Source organism: Pelophylax lessonae, assembly GCF_965119305.1.
Source record: "Pelophylax lessonae genome assembly, chromosome: 2".
Lineage (NCBI taxonomy): Eukaryota > Metazoa > Chordata > Amphibia > Anura > Ranidae > Pelophylax > Pelophylax lessonae.
The window spans coordinates 428,964,056-428,987,204 of NC_138769.1; the positions used below are offsets into that span (position 1 = coordinate 428,964,056).

The 23,149-nt window shown below is 44.6% G+C and overlaps 1 protein-coding gene across 1 annotated transcript in view; it reads right to left on the minus strand.

Annotated features, from left to right (window-relative positions):
- The window catches only part of PRPS2 (phosphoribosyl pyrophosphate synthetase 2), a 153,614-nt gene that overhangs the window by 3,666 nt on the left and 126,799 nt on the right, over positions 1 to 23,149 (minus strand). The window contains exon 6 of the mRNA XM_082246862.1: positions 15,795 to 15,954. Coding sequence (XP_082102988.1) covers positions 15,795 to 15,954 — 160 coding nt within the window. The remainder of the gene's footprint in view (positions 1 to 15,794; positions 15,955 to 23,149) is intronic.

Here is a 23,149-nt window from a genome sequence, read left to right on the forward strand (position 1 = left end):
TTTCAAAGATAATTTTTTTTTAAAATAATGTGATCTATTTAATAGAAATTATATGCAGTAGTACATTTTGCATTTGGCCCACATATATGAATAGCAATAAATGGTTATGAAGAACTTAGTAAAGATAAGTCTATAAAAACAAGTTGGCATTTAAAAGAAAACCTGTGTTCTTTACAGACTGATACCAATGCCTCTTTAAAATTAACCTGTTGGAAAAATAAAAAATAAAATCAGATCTGCACTGTTGAGACAAATCAGAGGGCTTGGTGTCATCTAAAGTCTGGCACTTCCCATCTTCTCTAATGCCCTCTGTAGCAGCCAGGCAGAAACCGTCTGCCATATAGGGACTCCCTGAGACGTAAGCTCAGTCAACGCTATTAAAAATGAAATAAGACACTTTCACTAAGCAGTCTGCAAAATTATATCTAGCTTATCACATTTAATTTACTCCCCTGACACTTAATTTTTCTGTTTGCGTAGCATGCATTACTGGGTGCCTGACTGTTCAATAGCTAGGCAACAGCACAGTCATGTTGGGGGAAGAGTGGCCTGCAAAAGCTCTGACTAGAGTAAACTGGAGCACAATGTCTATGTGCAAATGTGTCAGCGCTGCTCTAAAAATTGTGCAATACATTACTCTCCACTATACCATTTAAATACAATAATTAAATTAATATTGTTAATATGCTAAATAGACAACTTAATAAATTAATAATAAATACCGTTAGCATAAATAAATAAATCTAGTGACAGTATTACATGCAGTGACAATTAAGTGATAGGTGCTTGTGCAAAACAGTTATAGCTGGGCTTCTCCTAATATTTAAGATTCCTTTCATCAAACTGTCTAAATATAAACCAAGGAAGTGATCAGTGTCCACTGGGCACACTGGATAGCAAATGTGAGTTCACACTGTGCTGCAGTGCTGTGCTCCACTCTCTCCTCCCTGCTTACCAGAAAACAGTAAGAGATAAGCCTTATAGATCTCCACCAAGGCACACACCTCCTCTCAGGGATGGGGGTCACTCCAGACTGTCCTTAATGATGTTATTTCCAGGGCTCTATCCTCCTTACCACCATTTACCATCCGCCATATGAATAAAATAAACTTCCATAGTGTAATACGTTTAAAACCACTATTCAAGTAACAAATCATCATTACACTCACAATTTCTCCATACAAATAAGGCTGTTTCCTGCTATGGTGGACACCGACTCTCCTGCGCTCCAACCACCGGAAATGAAAGTGATGTCAGACGCTTGACTTGCTGCTTGACCGGTTTCGTCACAGCCTCATGGCGTCCTCTGAAGCTACACTGTCTTGCGTCTGTCTGACTTAAGTACATGTATAATCAACTCACTCCGCCTAACTATCTGCTTATCGTGGGAGTGTCAATTTGCATCATACCGGAAGTACACGTCACCATCTTACTCTTCCCGGAAGCCTCTATGGACGCCATATTGGTACACCCTCCTCGCTGTCAGCAGTATATGTATTACTAAATAGACCGCTTCATATATCTTTCCTCTATTTCCTTGTTATAATACAACCCTAAATACTACTATATGTATAGCAGGATAACGTAGTATTAAAAATTAAATACTTTGTCTCACTTTCCTATACGTCCTACTCAATTCATCATTAGCTCATTTATCATTAAAAATACACACACACACATACATACACATCCATTATACACACACACGCATACAGTTATCCTAAATTCATTACATTTTAATATTCAGCTATTAAAATCAAATATTCGTATTACAACATATCATTAAAACACTATTAACCAACTGAATAATCGGATTTTTGTAAAATCTTACCGTAAAATCCTTTTCTCTTAGCTCATTGACAGACGTAGTCTTCTTGATTCACATCAATTGGGTTATGTTGTCTCCGCAGGAGTAGGACTAGGCAGAAAGAAAAAACGTTCTGGCTCCACCCTAGGGGCAGTCCCAGAGGGTATATCCTCCCTCTCTCTGCTACAAGGAATCAGTTCTGTTATAAAGCAGCAACAGAGAATTTAACCCAACTCAATGATAGAGGGGCGGGTACTATGTCTGTCAATGAGCTAAGAGAAAAGGATTTTACGGTAAGATCTTACAAAAATCCGATTTTCTCTGTCGCTCATTGACAGACGTAGTCTTCTTGATTCACATCAATTGGGACATCCAGAAGCAGTGCCACAAATGAGGGGTGGGATTGACAGAAATCAAAATCCAATCTAGAAGGCCCAACCGGTGCCAACTAGAAGTTTTAAAGGCTCATTATAAGCAAAGAATGAGACTCAAATAAAAATTCCAACGGAAAAAAACCCTCGAGGTAGACCACTGGTCTCCTCAAATGGCGGCCTGCAAAACCTTGCGGCCAAACGAGGCATCAGACGATGCCATTACATCAACTTTATAATGTTTTGTAAAGGTATGCACCGACGACCAGGTAGCCGCCTTGCACACCTGGACCACTGACGCCTGATGGCGAAAGGCCCATGACGCACTAAGTGCCCGAGTGGAGTGCGCCTTAACAGGGAACGGGGGCTCCCGACCCTTAATAGAATAAGCCTGTACCACCGTCTGTCTGATCCATTTGGAAATAGTCGCGGCAGATGCAGGCAACCCCTTTTTGGGTCCATCCGGGATCACAAAAAGTGAATCCGTCTTGAAAACGACAGACTCGTTTCGCAAGTATACCCTGATCGCCCGGACCACATCCAAGGAGTGTAAAGCAAACTCCCGAGGATGACTGGGCTTAGGACACAGGGAAGGTAATACAATTTCTTCATTCAGATGAAATTCTGAAACCACTTTTGGTAGGAAGGATGGATTCAGACGAAGAACAACCTTATCTCTATGAACCACCAGATATGGGAAACGACAAGATAATGCGGCCAGTTCTGACACCCTGCGTGCAGAAGTGATAGCCACCAAGAAGGCCACCTTCTGGGACAACGTAGGTAGAGGAATCTCCCTAGTATCTTCAAAGGGAGGTTTCTGAAGAACCGACAATACTAAATTAAGATCCCAGGGTGGTAACGGCGCGCGCACTGGCGGAGCCAGATGTCGCACCCCCTGGATGAAATTCCGCACCAAGGAATGAGTAGCCAAAGGCTTCTGAAAGAAGATAGCTAATGCTGAGACCTGACCCTTGATAGTGCTCAAGGCCAGTTTCTGCTCAACCCCTTGTTGCAGAAAAGCTAATATTCGACTAACCGAATAAGATCGTGGGTGGAACCCCAGGGGTTCACACCATGCAATGTAGGACTTCCATGTGCGATGATAAATCTTTCTGGAAGTCGCTTTCCTTGCTTTAACTAGAGTAGGAATAACTGAAGCTGACAATCCCTTGTCCTTCAGCACCTGGGTCTCAATAGCCAGGCCGTTAAAGCCAGCGATCGTAAAGCAGGATGGAAGATCGGTCCCTGAGACAGTAGATCCTCCCTGAGAGGAAGTCTCCACGGGACGTCCGCCACCAGTCTGACCAAGTCGGCGTACCAAGCTCGGCGAGGCCAGTCCGGAGCTACCAGGATTACTGGAATTCCTTCCTCCTCTATCCTGCGAAGAAGTCTTGGCAGTAACCCGAGAGGAGGGAAGGCATACATTAGCTGGTATTGCCCCCACGGGGCGACCAGTGCGTCTGCGGTCTCTGCTAGAGGATCGCGGGAGAGAGCCACGAATCTCTGTACTTTCCTGTTGAATCGTGATGCCAACAGATCCACATCCGGGGTGCCCCAACGTAGGCACAACTGGTGGAAAACTTCTGGATGGAGGGACCATTCCCCCTGATCCAGAGTCTGACGGCTGAGATAATCTGCCTGCCAATTTTCCACCCCCGGAACGAACACCGCAGAGATAGCTGGAACAAATTGTTCCGCCCAGCGAAGAATGCAAGCCACTTCCTTGGCCGCTCGGACACTCTTGGTGCCCCCCTGGTGATTGACATAAGCCACAGCCGTGGCGTTGTCCGACTGGATCCGAACCGGGCTGCCCTGGAGCTGCTCGGTCCAGTGAATCAGACAAAGTCTGATCGCTCTCAGTTCCAATACATTTATCGGTAACCTGGATTCTTCCAGGGACCAAAGTCCCTGAACGGATAACTGACCGAGAATTCCTCCCCATCCGGATAGGCTGGCATCCGTGGTCACTATCGTCCAATATATTGGCAGAAATGACTTTCCCTGGCTGAGCATCGGAGACCGAAGCCACCAGACCAGAGACTCTCTGGTCTGTTCGCTCAGTCGGATCCGATAGTCCAGGGATTCCGGATTCCGATTCCATCGGAGGAGAATCTCTTGCTGAAGAATTCGGGTATGGGACTGGGCAGATGGGACTGCTTCGAAGGAAGCCACCATCAACCCCAGAACCCTCATGCAAGTCCGAAGGGAAGACCAGCTGTTGGATAGTAACAACTGGACTGCTGATTGAATCTTCCGGAGTTTCCCTACCGGAAGGAAAACTCTTGTCCTGACTGTGTCTAGAATTAGACCCAGATATTCGAGCCTCTGGGTGGGAACCAGAAATGACTTTTGCTGGTTCACCAGCCACCCGAATTCCTGTAAAGAAATTATAGTAATTTCTATGTTTTGTAGCAGGGTCTGAGGAGACTCTGCATGAAGCAGGAGATCGTCTAGGTAACCTAGAATCGATATGCCTCTTTGGCGCAGTAGTGCCAACATTGGGGCCAACACCTTCGTGAAGACCCGAGGAGCCGTGGCAAGACCGAAAGGTAATGCCGCAAACTGATAGTGGTTCTCTTCTACGGAAAAACGTAGAAACCGCTGATGTCCTGCGAAAATGGGAATGTGAAGATAGGCGTCCTTGATGTCTATGGACGCTAGGACATCCCCTGGATGCAGGAAGGCTGCTACTGTGCGAATGGATTCCATCTTGAATTTTCTTATGTTGAGAAAGGAATTGAGTGCCCTTAAGTCCAGAATTGGACGCACTTTGCCCTCTTTCCTGGGTATTGTAAATAGGTTTGAATAAAACCCCTGAAAGCGTTCTGTCCAAGGAACGTGGACTACCACTCCTTGTTGTAGTAAATCCGTGACTGCTCTCCGCAGATCTTCTAAACGATCCGGGGATAGTCGGATATTGGAAGGGAAGAATCGCGCAGGTGGGAGAGATCGAAACTCGATCTTGTACCCTGACCTTATGATTTCGCAAACCCACTTGTCCGGGATTCTGGAAAGCCATGGATCCGGGAACCGGCGAAGACGTCCCCCCACCCCAGTTATGGGTGGGGGCGCACCTTCAGGCTTTGGTAGACTTATCTTCAGGTCTGGAGGGGGCGGGCCTTTGCTTGCCCGACCAACGACCCCTGAAGCCTCCTGAAGGAGCTTTGGAGGACTTAATTTTTTCACCCGCTGGGCGAAAAAAATTTTTGTGAGCAGAGAAAGAAGGCCCTCGTCTTTGACGAGGTCCTTTACCCTTAACATTTTGCGGTAAAAAGGTGCTCTTTCCTCCCGTGAGATCCTTAATGATCTCATCTAAGTTGGCTCCAAATAAACGCTCTCCTAAAAAGGGGATATTAGCCAATGCTTTTTTGGAACCTTGGTCGGCTAACCAACCTTTTAGCCACAGTGTACGCCTGAGAACCACTGCTGAAACTGATGCTCGCGCCAATAATGGAGTGGCGTCTAACGCCGCATCACACACAAACTGTAACCCCTGTATCATCTGTTCCAACAAATCTGATACCGCCTGAGGGACCTCTTCTAAGTCCCGGCGTAACCACTTGGTCCATTCAGTTACAGTCTGCGAAACCAGCCCAATAGCAATTATTGGTCTGAAAGCTGATCCAATCAAGGAAAACATGGTGCGAGACATAGCTTCTATCTTGCGATCCACCGGATCTTTAAAAGACGGAGCGTCTTCTAAAGGAATAACCGTGGCTTTATTCAATCTAGCAATTGGTGAATCCACCACAGGTGGTTCTGTCCATTTCTTAATGAGGGTTTCCTCAAACGGATAACGCCTGTTAATGCGTTTAGAAATAGCAGAAGTGCGTTTTGGCAGACTCCATTCTTCTTTGATTGGATTGCCAAAACATTTGGGCAATGGAAAAACCTTTGCCACTTTGATGCGTTTTTTAGTCCCAAAGGGGATTTCAGTTTCAGCTATTTCCAACGGAGTACCCTGTAATCTTAAGGTTTCTTGAACAGATACAATGAGTGAGTTTACCAACGCTTCCTCTCGGGCTATGGCTGATGCTGAAACATCCTCCTCACTGTCTGAAGAGACAGTACCCGAGACACCAATCCCAGATGAGGTACCTGCAACTGCAGAAATAGGCTCAGATTCTGAATCCGAAGTTTCAGATAATATGGGGTTAGGCGGGGGTCGCTTTCTTGCGCCCTGTCCCTGACAAGCCACTTCCACCCGGGACACAAAAGTTTCCATAATAGCTGACAATGATTCAATCGTCAGTGGGGTGCTGGAGGATCCTGCAGACACCTTGAGGGGATCCCACTAGTGTCGCCCAGATCCGGCATAATTGCTTGAAGATCTCACAGGAAAAAACACTGGAGAAAACTACCTAAAAAAATATTGCCAGGACCAAAAGATCCCAGCAAGGAACTTAGGTCCTTACTCCTGACTAGACAGAAAAAAACTGATTCCTTGTAGCAGAGAGAGGGAGGATATACCCTCTGGGACTGCCCCTAGGGTGGAGCCAGAACGTTTTTTCTTTCTGCCTAGTCCTACTCCTGCGGAGACAACATAACCCAATTGATGTGAATCAAGAAGACTACGTCTGTCAATGAGCGACAGAGAAATATACATTTCCACTAGAGGGCAGTGTTGGTACTGCAATATAATCTAATCTATTGGATGTATGAATTATATAATATACCGTATATTGTCATATACGTGGAAGCGGGGGCTAAATTACATTTTTCATCTCAAATCACAGTAATAAACAGTTCAAGCCACCACAAATATGTTATTGTGTATAGACTAAATATATTAAATGTGGAACTATATTAAAAATTATGCATTATCATTATATAAGAACAAAAAACTTATATTAAATAATTATGAATCTACTATGTTCCAGTATCCTATACGATAAATATTAGAAGCAAATATAAAAACCTATTCTTATCCCCTCAGGTTATTACGGGTCCAGGACATCTATTTATTGTATCAGAGCATCTTGTATAAAAGTAATAAATATATTAATAAAATGTATTAAAAATCATTTATAAAACAGTTGAGGTCCAGCTCTACATTCAAACATTTAGGCATCATGTATTTAAGCTGGTGGATCCATTTCGTCTCATTTTGGGAAATTGCACACTTTGTTTTGACCTCGCCAGTGTGTATTGATTTTATCATTTCCGCAGAATGTCAGTTTACTCGGGTCCCTGTTATGGTGGAATCTAAAGTGCTTGGAGAGGCTATGTTGTTTAAAGCCTCGCAATATTAACCTGTTCCCTTAATCTTACTTTCAGCGGTTTGGTAGTGTGGCCCACATACTGGAATCCACAATCGCACTCTAACAGGTAGGTTACATGCGTGGTATGGCACGTGATAAATTGGGAAATTTCATACCTTCGTGCAGTGGTGTTTGATCTAAAATGTGTAATTTTTTTGTTGGTCTGTTTGCATGTCATACAGGCAATACATCTACCGTCATACAGGCAATACAGAATCCAGTCTGGTCTAAAAAAGTGACCAGTTTCTTCGGGGGGTTGGGGATACTTTTAACTATAGTGTCTTTAAAATAGGTGGCCGTCTGTAGATGAACTTCAGCCTTGCTGGTAAAATATCCTTGTATACGGGATCTCTCAACAGTATATGCCAGTGCATTTTTACAATTTTTTCTAATTCTCTATATTGTTTGATTCATAATTCTTTAATATAAATCTTAAAAGGTTTTTTGTTCTTATATAATGATAATGCATAATTTTTAATATAGTCCCACATTTAATATATTTAATCTATACACAATGATAACGTATTTGAGGTGGCTTGAACTGTTATTACTGTGATTTGAGATATAAAATGTAATTTAGCCCCCGGTTCCACGTATAGGACAATTATATAATGCATACATCCAATAGATTAGATTATATTGCAGTCCTACACTGCCCTCTAGTGGAAATATAAACATTCAGTTGGTTAATAGTGTTTTAATGATATGCTGTAATACAAATATTTGATTTGTAATAGCTGAAGATTAAATATGTAATGAATTTAGGATAACATATACATACATACACACATTTTTTTTAATGATAAATGAGCTAATGATTAATGAATTGAGTAGGATGTATAGGAAAGCGTGACAGTATTTAATTTTTAATACTACATTATCCTACTATACGTATAGTAGTATTTAGGGTTGTATTAAAACAAGGAAATAGAGGAAAGATATATGCAGTGGTCTATTTAGTAATACATATACTGCTGACAGCGAGGAGGGTGTACCAATATGGCGTCAGAGGCTTCCGGGAAGAGTAAGATGGTGACATGTACTTCCGGTATGATGCAAATTGACACTCCCACGATAAGCAGATAATTAGGCGGAGTGAGTTGATTATACATGTACTTAAGTCAGACAGACGCAAGACAGTGTAGCTTCAGAGGACGCGCCATGTGGCTGTGGCGAAATCGTTCAAGCAGCAGGTCAAGCGTCTGACATCACTTTCATTTCCGGTGGTTGGAGCGCAGGAGAGTCGGTGTCCACCATAGCAGGAAACAGCCTTATTTGTATGGAGAAATTGTGAGTGTAATGATGATTTGTTACTTGAATAGTGGTTTTAAACGTATTACACTATGGAAGTTTATTTTATTCATATGGCGGATGGTAAATGGTGGTAAGGAGGATAGAGCCCTGGAAATAACATCATTAAGGACAGCCTGGAGTGACCCCCATCCCTGAGAGGAGGTGTGTGCCTTGGTGGAGATCTATAAGGCTTATCTCTTACTGTTTTCTGGTAAGCAGGGAGGAGAGAGTGGAGCACAGCACTGCAGCACAGTGTGAACTCACATTTGCTATCCAGTGTGCCCAGTGGACACTGATCACTTCCTTGGTTTATATTTGGACAGTTTGATGAAAGGACTCTTAAATATTAGGAGGAGAAGCCCAGCTATAACTGTATTGCACAAGCATCTATCACTTTATTGTCACTGCATCTAATACTGTCACTAGATTTATTTATTTATGCTAACGGTATTATTTATTAATCAAGTTATTGTCTATTTAGCATATTAACAATATTAATTTAATTATTGTATTTAAATGGTAAAGTGGAGAGTAATTTATTATTGCACAATTTTTAGAGCAGCGCCGACACATTTGCACATAAGACACTTTGAAGGAATTTATTCTTTTTATCAGCAGCAGCCTAATTAAATTTAGTTAATATATATTTTTTGTTTTAGCACTATAAATTATTTATATATCACCTTATTTATATATTGATAAATATTTAATTTAGCACACATTCCTAAGCGCAGGTTTACCCCCGGGTCTTTTCAAACTGGAGCGCAAGCAGAAGTAAACCTCTTGCTTTGCCCGGTGCACAAGTTCACCCAAAGAGACTGTTTTTTGGGGGGGGGGGGGGGTGAAGCTGTGCATAGCAACCAATCAGCTTCTAGTTTGTTTTGTCAAAGCTTTATTGAACAAGCTGAAGTTAGAAGCTGATTGTTTACTATGCACAGAGGCACAAGATTTTGTGTGCACCAGTTTTAGTAAATATAGCTGTCTCTTTAGTAAGACTGTTCAGGCTTGCTACAATAAAGCGTTCTCTACGGCCAGATCCTTGCACTTTAAATTGTATAGCAAAATCCTATTTTATTTTAGTTTTGGATGAAATAAGGAATTAATAAAATCCAACAGTTTATATTTAAAAAAGTCTGTATTCCAGTGGGGAATATTTCTCTACACTTGACCCAGAGACACAAAGAAAAGCAGTGAAACCTCCAAAAAATAAGGAGAATACTCTTAGACAGTTGCCACCAGGACAGTCTCCCCATTTGAAGGTTTCTCTTCTTATGCTCTGGTGACAACTGTAAAATCATGGATCATGACTTTTCACTTTCTACCTCAAGAGATAATGGTAATTAGGACAAAGTAGGCGAAACTACCCAGTGGGAACACTGATACAAGCTTAACAGTGGTTCCAATCTCACTCTTATCCAAAAAGAAAAAAAAAAAAAAATGGGATATTTGACTTACCGTAAAATCCATTTCTCTGATGTTCATTGACAGACACAGCTCCTGATCTTCTAAACCATTGGGTTATACTGCCCCCTACAGGAGTAGGACATTAGGCAGAAAAAAAAAAAAGTCTCTCTGCTATAAGTACTCCGTTTTGTTACAAGTAGTGTCAGAAGAATTATAACTCCATAGAGGTCTGGGTGCTGTGTCCGTCAATGAACATCAGAGAAATGGATTTTACGGTTAGGGCTCTTTCACACGGAGCGGACCGTATTGCGATCCGCTCCGGTACTTTTTTTTTTCACGGACATGGACACGGATGACACTAGTGTCATCCAGTCCGTATGTCCGCACATCATTCCACCCGTTTGCGGATGATATACTGACATAATATAATGTATGTCTATGGGCATTGCGGATGTCAGCAGATGACACCGCTGACATCCAATTTTGCATCCGTTACGTTTTTTTAAACTGAACAAAAATCGGGTTCTGTTCCATTCCAAAAAACGTAACAGAACTGAAAAGACGAAAATCGGATGTCAGCGGATGGTCATCCGCAATCCCTAGACATTCATTATGTCCGTATATCACCCGCATATGGATGAGAAAGAGCCCCAAGTCAAAAATCCCATTTTATCTTTCGTTAATTGACGGACACAGCTCCTGATCTTAACCAGTGGGATGTCCCAAAGCAGTGTTAAACATGATGGATGGGAACAGCGAAAAATAAATTCCCAAGGCTAAACTATAGCCAACCAGGTAAACAGGAGCTCAACCAAAACAACTAGAGTCCACTTGAAAAAAAAAAAAAAACAGGACACCCTCAAAGAGGACCAGATACTCTAAACAGCAGACTGTAAAACTTTGCAGCCAAAAGAAGCATCCGCAGATGCCAAAACATTCACTTTATAGAACTTTGCGAGTGTTCACCAAAGACCAGGTGGTCACCTTGCAAACCTGCGTCACTGATGCCTGATGACAAAGCCCAGGAGGCACTGAGCTCCCAAATAGAGTGTGCCTTGACAGGGAAAGGAGGAACATGACCCTTGATGGAATAGGCCTGAATCAACATCTGTCTGATCCATCTGGATATGGTCACAGCGAACAACCCTTTCCAAGGCCTATCCGCGAGCACAAATAGGGAGTCTGACTTTTCTTTTTTTCTCGTTTGCTTGCTTTCTCCATTTCCCATTTTCTCCGTTCCAATATATAGATTTCATTATATTTGATGCTTCTAGTACTCTGTAGATTGCTATATTTGACTTGATGTATTTGTACACTGATTGTCGTCATTGATCACACTACAATGCCAGTTTGATTTAGTATATACACACACACCTAAATGGGACCGATAGCTGTGGAGCTTTTGTTCCCCTTTCTGAAGGTATTCCTCTGTGTTGATGGTTTACATTTACACACACACACACATAAATAGGTCTATATTTATAAACATGTGTTGTGTGACTATTTTACTTTATTTTATTGATGAGACTTCGGTATCACAAAGTAACTTTTTTGCCATTTTATTGATTTAGGTTTTATTACCTATTTGTTTCAGGAATATGGCATTTACTGTCTATGGCCATTTCCTGTTGTGAATAGTTAATTTGTGTTGTCAAGTTTTGCCTAATTGGACAAGTGCAGGTGAGCCTAGTTAGAATGGTTTTATTCATTGATAGATATACATTTATTATTTCAGCTATGACTTAGCACCAGCTTGGGTGCGAAACACATTAGCTGCCAGTGTCATTCCCGCTGTGGCATGATTATCCTTCATGCATTTCTGTTTTCTTCAATAAAGGACTAATTTTTTGGAGTGCAGCCATCCAGTCCATTTCTTCCATATGCTTCTGTTGCAACCAGGGCATGCACCTGAATTTCCTCTCTGAGGCTGAACTTTGAATGGAAGCTTTTTGTCTTGGAACAACACAGTGTCTTGCTAGGGAGTCTGACTTCCTAAAAGACTCCATAGCGGCCAGGTACACCCCAATTGCCTGGACCACATCCAAGGCATGCAAGGAAATTTCCTTCAAATGTTGTGGCCTGGGGCCCAGGGAGGGCGACACAATGCCTTCATTCAGCTTGCCGACTTATGTAATCCGCCTGTCAGTTTTCCACCCCTGGAATGTGCACGGTGGAAAGGGCCAGAACTAACCGTTCTGCCCACCTTAATGCCGGCTACTTCCAGAGCCGCTAGGACACTTCTTGTGCCCCCTTGGTGACTGACATAAGCCACGGCCTTGGCATTGTCCAATTGAATGCTCCCTGGACATCCCAACATGATCCATCCAATGGTCCAGGCAGTCTGAATGCTCGGAGTTCTAGAACAATGATCGGCAGTCTACACTCTTCCAGTGTCCAGACCCCCTGAGCAGAATAGCATATATGGTGGGGACAGCGCTCAATAAATGGAATAAATATAAATAGATAAGTATGAGTGCAAGTTTGGGATCATGGAGATCAGAACGCCGTTCCGCGTTCCAGATGCGTCTCTGCAATCTGATCTCCGTGGCCAGCTGTCTCCATTCTAAATGTGAGTTTTTGTTCTATTTAATAAAATTATGCTAAACTATACTACACTATGAAGCCTCCATGTCATTTTCACATGCCGTGAATCATTAACCCATGAGTGGACCCTGAAGGAGTTTTTAAGCCATTTCTACTCCTTCACTTCATTCTCCATTGAGTGATCCCCAATGGGAAATCTTGGTAGAAAGACCCCCGCGAGGGAACCGCAGACTTTGTGGACCGAACCAGAGCAGACTTCTGAAAATTCAGAATCCAGCCAAACTCCCTCAGAGTTTGTATGGTGATCTCCAGGTTTTCCATCAGAGCAGTAGGAGACTCTGCTCGCAGAAGGGGGGGGGGGGGGGGGTCGTCCAAGTAGCCCAGTACCACGATCCCCCGCTGACATAAATGCTAGCACTGGAGCCAACACTTTTTTTGAAGACCCGAGAAGCGGAGGCGAGACCAAAGGGTTAACATCACAAACGGATAATGCTCCTCTCCCAAGGCAAAGCGGAGGAAACACTGGTGACTGGCACATATTGGAATGTGAAGGTAAGTGTCCTTGATGTCGATAGAGGAAAGAAAATCCCCCTAAAGCAGGGATGCCACCACCATGCAAATGGACTCCATTCTTAACTTAAAAGCAGTTCAGTGCCTTGAGGTCCAGAATTGGACGCACCTTGACTTCCTGCTTTGGATCTGTAAACCGGTTTGAGTAAAACCCCTGAAAATGTTCCAATGTCGGAACCAGGACAATATCCCCTTGAACAGGTCTTGCATCACCCCAAAAAGACCCTGTAAGCGGTCCGGGGACAGGGGCAAGTTGGGAGGAAAGAACCTTTCCAGGGGGTAAAAACAAAACTTGATCTTGTAGCTGGACCATATGACTTTGTGGACCCACTTGCCTTGTACCAGGGAAGTCCACAGGTCCGGAAACCAGCAAAGACATACCCTCCCACCGCAGATACGGGTGAGGGTGCACCTTTCATGCCGAAGAAGCCTTGTCTGCGGGTCTGGAAAAGCCCGCTCTCCCACTTGCCAAACCAAGTTTGCTTGGATCCACCAGAGGCGGCCCTGAAAGGTTTAGATCCCTTGTCAGTTGCCCCTGAGGGACAAAAAAAAAAAAAACGTATGAGCCGAGAAAGATGGCCCACATCTATGACGAGGGTCCTTGCCCTTAATAGCCTGTGGAAGAAAGCCCCCACCAGGTACAGCTTCCCCCCCTCCCACACCCAACACCCGGTCGGCGGCGGCACATCCCCCCCCCTCCCCCCCCTAATGCCAGCACAGCACCCTGCCCCCACCCCAGGTGGTGTACCAGACCACCCCAAAGTCAAAGCATAAGTGAAGAAAGGAGGGGAGCAAGATGGACCACCAGACCAATTAGGGGTTCCTGACAGGAGGAAGGGGAACCCCGGGGGTCTGACCGCCCCCCCCTCCAAAGAAGGGGGGAGTTGCTTACCACAACAGGAACTAGGGGAGCACCGTTCCAGACAAAACCTCCTCTTCATCGAAATGGGGGGCTGTCGGCCAGGAGGAACGCTGCCAATCGGGCTGAAACCTGGTCATGTGACCTCGCAAGGCGTTTTAACTCACACGCCAGCCTCTGTCCGGTGGGTATAGGTTGCTGGCCAGACTAGGGTGACCACTGGATCTAGATTATCCAGCCTGTCGTCCAGACCGGCAGTTGATTGTAGATCTCAGAAAAAAAAAAATCTATCTTAAAAGAAAAAATTGCCAGGATCAGAGATCTCAGCAAAGAACTAGGTCCTTATTCCTCACTAGGCAGAAAAAAACTAGAATACCTATAGAAAGGGAGTATACCCCCTGGGACTGCCCATAGGTGTAGCCAGAATTTTTTTTATGCCTAGTGCCCTACTCCTGTAGGGGGCAGTATACCCAATGGTTAAGAAGATCAGGAGCTGTGTCCGTCAATGAACAAAAGAGAAAAGGAGTTTTGGCTACAAACACTTTAAAGATAGCAGTTCCTTATAAAATATTTTCATGTAAAGCTCCGTACACATGGGCCGAATGCTGGGCGGCAACAGTCTGTTCAATAGAAAACGTCCGACATTTGGCCCGTGTGTACTGCCGGCCAGTTTGTCGAGGAGGCCTGACAGAGAAAGGTCTGCCAACCGGCTCCCAATCAGCGCCCTCATCCAATAGCTGACCAGAGTGTTCAGTTGGGACACAACAGAACAGCAGGGAAGAATGCTGTAATAACATCAGGTTGTTTGTACACCAGCTCCAACCTGAGCTGTCCCATTTTTTTTTTCCTTTCAGCCCGCTTGAACGAAAAAAACCTAGCAGTGTGTACCAGGCTTAACAATGTAACTTACTGTAAACCCAAAAATAAAGCAGTTGCAGAAACTACCTATTCGTGATCGACCGATATCGGTTTTTCATTGCCGATACCGATATTTTGGCCAATGCATATTGGTATCAGCCGATATTTTTGTACATTTAAAAAAATATATATATATTTTTTTTTTTTAACAGGTACTTTTGTGGAGGGATCCGGGGGTCTAAAAGACCCCAAACCCCTTCTCTGCACTTAAAAGCATTCAGAACGCCAAGTTTGGCTGTTTTGAATGCTCTCATGTTTTTTAAATCTGGCGCCAGACAGTACCCGGAAGTGATGTCACTCATGACATGACTTCCGGGTTTTTGCATGGAGACCCGATCAGAGCCGAATGCAGCTTTGATCGGGTCTTCGGTGGCCGTGCAGGCTGGTTGCCGGGTCTCCCCGTGGAACGAGAGACCTGGGTGAGCCGCGGAAGGAGGCGGGAGGGGGCAACGTCCCCTCCCACTCCTTGTAATGACAGCCGAGCGGCTTCTCAGCTGCATCAGTTGTCAATTCAAGAAAGCCGACCGTCGGCTATGGACGCCGGTACCGGGGTGATGCCTCTAGCTGCAGGCATCACTCCGATACAAGCACTTTCCCAAAATATCGGCAATATCGATCGGGGTCGATTCCGGTATACTGGGAAAAGTGCATATCGGCCCTCGATATATATCGGCTTTGCCGATAATCGGTCGATCCCTACTACCTATGTGTTCTATTCAATGGAATGATGCAATAGAACTTCTCTTAATTGAACAGGTCAGTACCTGGATCTTTGAGCAGTGTTTCATTTTATCTTCCTGTGGTATCGTGTTGGTAACCACAACAGCCTCAAACGCCGCATTATTGATCCGAGAAATGGCAGGTCCAGAGAAAATGCCGTGTGTTAAAATTGCGTAAACTTTTGTCGCTCCAGCAGAAAGCAACCTAGAATCAAAAATGCTGCAGTGTTAAAAAACAGAAAAATGTATAAACACTATATATATATATATATATATTATATATACACACACACTTTTTTTTTTTTTTACATATTTTACACAGGCAATGATTATATTTTTAAAGGGAACCTGCAAGGACAGGAGAAAAAAAAAATGAATTGCTGACTTGGTTCTGAAGATGCTGGTTCTGCAGCTGTCATTCTGATCTTGGCTCTCACTGGTCTGGAACAAGTATGTAATCAGTGAAGTCTGAACTGTTCTCCTTCATACTTCTTCTCTAGTTAGTGAAGCCAGGAGCATCAAAGGCCCAGGAGCATCAAAGGCCCAGGAGCATCAAAGGCCCAGGAGCTTGCACTAACAAGTCAGGAATGGCAGCTCTCATTTCTATCATCATAGGTATCCTTTACAGAGTTATGTGCAGCTTTGACTAAAGTTAAATAATGCCCTTAAAGGTTTAGGGAATTTACATACCTCATGGAAGCCTGAATGGAAAACCCCCAAGATGTTGCTATGACACCCAGCTGTTACTGTTCACCCCCACCATCACAGGAGCAAAATCTTAAATGCTAAGCTCAGAGCTCGTGCAAGGTGGTTTGGATCAGGGAAAACTTGCTTCTGTGATGGTGACTAGGGTTGAGCGAACACCTAGATGTCCGTGTTCGACGGGTTCGGCCGAACTTTAAAAAAAAGTCCGGGTCCGTGTCCCGGACTTTTACCGAACTTTTCCCGGACACCGAACCCCATTGAAGTCAATGGGGACCCGAACTTTAAGGCACTAAAATGGCTCTAAAACACCAAAGGAAAGGGCTAGAGTGCTGCAAATGGCAGCAAAACGTAATTAAGAGCATGGCAAGTGCTCTGCAAACAAATGTGGATAGGGAAATAACTTAAAACAACAAAAAAAAACAGAAAAATAAAACAATGTTCTTCTTCATCTCTGAAGGACGAGGCCCATATGGAGTAGGAGGGAGGTTAAGGTGGTGGTGGATGTGGCGGTGACATAGGCGTGCGCACAGGGTGTGCTGGGTGTGCCTGGGCACACCCTAATCACCTAGGGCACATAGCATTGCCAGTGAGGAGATGGGAAAGATCTCCCTGGGACCTGCTCTGCTCTATTTCTCCTTGCCTACAGGTACATGGCCCCGATACATTACTCTCCCTGCTGGCAAACACATGCATGTGTATTTCAACTTTGGGGTGCACACCTTAATGCAATAGGCTGCGCACACCTATGGGCGGTGTAGGTGGAAGCGGCGGTGGAGGAGGACCAGGGCCGGATTAACAGCATCATGGGCTTGGTGCTGAGGATTTTGAAGGGCCTTAGGGCCGTGCCTTGCCATGCACCCAGAGGAGGAAGGGTGCAGCCATGCATGCCTAATTCAACATGGGATGCTGTCTCTGAAGCCCATAAACACATCCATGCATCGCCAACTGTCCCTCCTTGTCCGGCCTTCACGCTGTGTGGGGAGGTTCTGAGGGTGCTGCCTGGGGAAGCGAGCATAGAAGCCAGACTTCTGTGTTTACAAGTGACAGAAGAGCGGTAACAGTGAATATGGCCAACCCGGGGCCTATATAAAAGGTAGGGGCCTGGAGCTGCAGCTCCAATAGCCCCTACATTAATCTGGCCCTGAGGAGGAGGACGAGGTAGCCAACACTGCTTCTTTTCACAAATTTTAAATGAGGGTACACCCCAAAAGAGTGAGAAAGAGCAAAAATGGAACAATGGGTGGGTAAGGTCGGTATCCATTGCTATTCTGCATAAGGTACGGAAAAGTCCCGTGGGATCCATGCCTGGTTCATTTTAATGAACGTGAGCTTGTCCACATTGTCTCTGGACAGGCGGCTGCGCTTGTCTGTTATAACGCCCCCAGCCGTGCTAAATACCCGTTCAGATAATACACTGGCTGCAGGGCACGCCAGCACCTCCAAGGCGTAAAGGGCAAGCTCAGGCCATGTGCCCAATTTGGAGACCCAGAAGTTGAAGGGGGCAGACCCGTCATTCACTACATGTAGGCGTGTGCACACATACTGCTCCACCATGTTGGTAAAATGCTGCCTCCTGCTAAGACGTTCCATCTGAGCTGCTGGTGCTGCTGTTTGTTGTGGCGTGCTGACAAAGCTTTTCCACATTTCGGCCATGCTAACCCTGCCTTCTGAGGTGCTGGCGGTGCCCTGGTTGCGTTGGCGACCTCCTCCTCCTCCTCCTCTGCCTTGTGCTTCCACTGTGGCCCCGCTGTCAGATGGGAATGCCAGCAGCATGGCGTCTACCAGCGTGCGCTTGTACTCGCGCATCTTGCGATCGCGCTCCAGTGAGTGAAGGACGGTACGTTGTCCTTGTAACGGGGATCCAGCAGCGTGGCCACCCAGTAATCAGCACAAGTTAGAATGTGGGCAACTCGGCGGTCGTTGTGGAGACACTGCAGCATGTAATCGCTCATGTGTGCCAGGCTGCCCAGAGGCAACGAAAGGCTGTCCTCTGTGGGAGGTGTATGGTCCGTGTCCTCTGTATCCCCCCAGCCACGCACCAGTGATGGCCATGAGCTGGCCTGGGTGCCACCCTGCTGTGAACATGGTTCCATCTCCTCCTCCAGCTCCTCCTCCTCCTCATCCTCCTCATCCTCCAGAACTGTGCCCCTGCTGGACAATTGCGTCCCTGGCGTTTGCGTGTGCAGGAACCCACCCTCGGAGCCCCTTGCGAATGACTGCCCTGAAAGCCTTGGAAATGTTACCTCTTCATCCTCCTCCTCCTCCTCATCCTGTGCCACATCCTCTTCCATCATCGCCCGAATTGTTTTTTCAAGGAGGCATAGAAGTGGGATAGTTAAGCTGAGAACGGCGTCATTGCCACTGGCCATGTTGGTGGAGTACTCAAAACAGCGCAACAAGGCACACAGGTCTCGCATGGAGGCCCAGTTAAATTAAATAGCGGAATAGAAAATATGATCCAAAAAAAGTGTATGTATATCACACGTACACAACCACACTAGGCCCCAATTACTATTGTTTGTACCCCTAAAAGGCTAGATGAGGAGTAGGGGGAGTATGGAACAGGCAGCACCCTCAAACCTTCAGAAGTATGAGATGAACCCCAACAACTTGGAAAGGTGGATCTCTCTCACACGTACCGACACAGACTATCCCGCAATTCAATTGATCCTCAAAGGTTTTTATTGAATAGCGGAATAGGAAATATGATCAAAAAAAGTGTATGTATCTCGCACGTACACAACCACACTAGGCCCCAATTACTATTGTTTGTACCCCTAAAAGGCTAGATGAGGAGTAGGGGGGGTATGGAACAGGCAGCACCCTCAAACCTTCAGAAGTATGAGATGAACCCCAACAACTTGGAAAGGTGGATCTCTCTCACACGTACCGACACAGACTATCCCGCAATTCAATTGATCCTCAAAGGTTTTTATTGAATAGCGGAATAGGAAATATGATCAAAAAAAGTGTATGTATCTCGCACGTACACAACCACACTAGGCCCCAATTACTATTGTTTGTACCCCTAAAAGGCTAGATGAGGAGTAGGGGGGGTATGGAACAGGCAGCACCCTCAAACCTTCAGAAGTATGAGATGAACCCCAACAACTTGGAAAGGTGGATCTCTCTCACACGTACCGACACAGACTATCCCGCAATTCAATTGATCCTCAAAGGTTTTTATTGAATAGCGGAATAGGAAATATGATCAAAAAAAGTGTATGTATCTCGCACGTACACAACCACACTAGGCCCCAATTACTATTGTTTGTACCCCTAAAAGGCTAGATGAGGAGTAGGGGGGGTATGGAACAGGCAGCACCCTCTAACCTTCAGAAGTATGAGATGAACCCCAACAACTTGGAAAGGTGGATCTCTCTCACACGTACCGACACAGACTATCCCGCAATTCAATTGATCCTCAAAGGTTTTTATTGAATAGCGGAATAGGAAATATGATCAAAAAAAGTGTATGTATCTCGCACGTACACAACCACACTAGGCCCCAATTACTATTGTTTGTACCCCTAAAAGGCTAGATGAGGAGTAGGGGGGGTATGGAACAGGCAGCACCCTCAAACCTTCAGAAGTATGAGATGAACCCCAACAACTTGGAAAGGTGGATCTCTCTCACACGTACCGACACAGACTATCCCGCAATTCAATTGATCCTCAAAGGTTTTTATTGAATAGCGGAATAGGAAATATGATCAAAAAAAGTGTATGTATATCACACGTACACAACCACACTAGGCCCCAATTACTATTGTTTGTACCCCTAAAAGGCTAGGAGTAGGGGGAGTATGGAACAGGCAGCACCCTCAAACCTTCAGAAGTATGAGATGAACCCCAACAACTTGGAAAGGTGGATCTCTCTCACACGTACCAACACAGACTATCCCCCAATTTAACTGATCCCCAAAGGTTTTTGATTAAATAGCGGAATAGAAAATATGATCCCAAAAAAGTGTATGTATATCACACGTACACAACCACACTAGGCCCCAATTACTATTGTTTGTACCCCTAAAAGGCTAGGAGTAGGGGGAGTATGGAACAGGCAGCACCCTCAAACCTTCAGAAGTATGAGATTAACCCCAACAACTTGGAAAGGTGGATCTCTCTCACACGTACCAACACAGACTATCCCCCAATTTAACTGATCCCCAGAGGTTTTTGATTAAATAGCGGAATAGAAAATATGATCCCAAAAAAGTGTATGTATATCACACGTACACAACCACACTAGGCCCCAATTACTATTGTTTGTACCCCTAAAAGGCTAGGAGTAGGGGGAGTATGGAACAGGCAGCACCCTCAAACCTTCAGAAGTATGAGATGAACCCCAACAACTTGGAAAGGTGGATCTCTCTCACACGTACCAACACAGACTATCCCCCAATTTAACTGATCCCCAAAGGTTTTTGATTAAATAGCGGAATAGAAAATATGATCCCAAAAAAGTGTATGTATATCACACGTACACAACCACACTAGGCCCCAATTACTATTGTTTGTACCCCTAAAAGGCTAGGAGTAGGGGGAGTATGGAACAGGCAGCACCCTCAAACCTTCAGAAGTATGAGATGAACCTCAACAACTTGGAAAGGTGGATCTCTCTCACACGTACCAACACAGACTATCCCCCAATTTAACTGATCCCCAAAGGTTTTTGATTAAATAGCGGAATAGAAAATATGATCCCAAAAAAGTGTATGTATATCACACGTACACAACCACACTAGGCCCCAATTACTATTGTTTGTACCCCTAAAAGGCTAGGAGTAGGGGGAGTATGGAACAGGCAGCACCCTCAAACCTTCAGAAGTATGAGATGAACCCCAACAACTTGGAAAGGTGGATCTCTCTCACACGTACCAACACAGACTATCCCCCAATTTAACTGATCCCCAGAGGTTTTTGATTAAATAGCGGAATAGAAAATATGATCCCAAAAAAGTGTATGTATATCACACGTACACAACCACACTAGGCCCCAATTACTATTGTTTGTACCCCTAAAAGGCTAGGAGTAGGGGGAGTATGGAACAGGCAGCACCCTCAAACCTTCAGAAGTATGAGATGAACCTCAACAACTTGGAAAGGTGGATCTCTCTCACACGTACCAACACAGACTATCCCCCAATTTAACTGATCCCCAGAGGTTTTTGATTAAATAGCGGAATAGAAAATATGATCCCAAAAAAGTGTATGTATATCACACGTACACAACCACACTAGGCCCCAATTACTATTGTTTGTACCCCTAAAAGGCTAGGAGTAGGGGGGAGTATGGAACAGGCAGCACCCTCAAACCTTCAGAAGTATGAGATGAACCTCAACAACTTGGAAAGGTGGATCTCTCTCACACGTACCAACACAGACTATCCCCCAATTTAACTGATCCCCAAAGGTTTTTGATTAAATAGCGGAATAGAAAATATGATCCCAAAAAAGTGTATGTATATCACACGTACACAACCACACTAGGCCCCAATTACTATTGTTTGTACCCCTAAAAGGCTAGGAGTAGGGGGAGTATGGAACAGGCAGCACCCTCAAACCTTCAGAAGTATGAGATGAACCCCAACAACTTGGAAAGGTGGATCTCTCTCACACGTACCAACACAGACTATCCCCCAATTTAACTGATCCCCAGAGGTTTTTGATTAAATAGCGGAATAGAAAATATGATCCCAAAAAAGTGTATGTATATCACACGTACACAACCACACTAGGCCCCAATTACTATTGTTTGTACCCCTAAAAGGCTAGGAGTAGGGGGAGTATGGAACAGGCAGCACCCTCAAACCTTCAGAAGTATGAGATGAACCTCAACAACTTGGAAAGGTGGATCTCTCTCACACGTACCAACACAGACTATCCCCCAATTTAACTGATCCCCAAAGGTTTTTGATTAAATAGCGGAATAGAAAATATGATCCCAAAAAAGTGTATGTATATCACACGTACACAACCACACTAGGCCCCAATTACTATTGTTTGTACCCCTAAAAGGCTAGGAGTAGGGGGGAGTATGTAACAGGCAGCACCCTCAAACCTTCAGAAGTATGAGATGAACCCCAACAACTTGGAAAGGTGGATCTCTCTCACACGTACCAACACAGACTATCCCCCAATTTAACTGATCCCCAAAGGTTTTTGATTAAATAGCGGAATAGAAAATATGATCCCAAAAAAGTGTATGTATATCACACGTACACAACCACACTAGGCCCCAATTACTATTGTTTGTACCCCTAAAAGGCTAGGAGTAGGGGGAGTATGGAACAGGCAGCACCCTCAAACCTTCAGAAGTATGAGATGAACCTCAACAACTTGGAAAGGTGGATCTCTCTCACACGTACCAACACAGACTATCCCCCAATTTAACTGATCCCCAAAGGTTTTTGATTAAATAGCGGAATAGAAAATATGATCCCAAAAAGGTGTATGTATATCACACGTACACAACCACACTAGGCCCCAATTACTATTGTTTGTACCCCTAAAAGGCTAGGAGTAGGGGGAGTATGGAACAGGCAGCACCCTCAAACCTTCAGAAGTATGAGATGAACCTCAACAACTTGGAAAGGTGGATCTCTCTCACACGTACCAACACAGACTATCCCCCAATTTAACTGATCCCCAAAGGTTTTTGATTAAATAGCGGAATAGAAAATATGATCCCA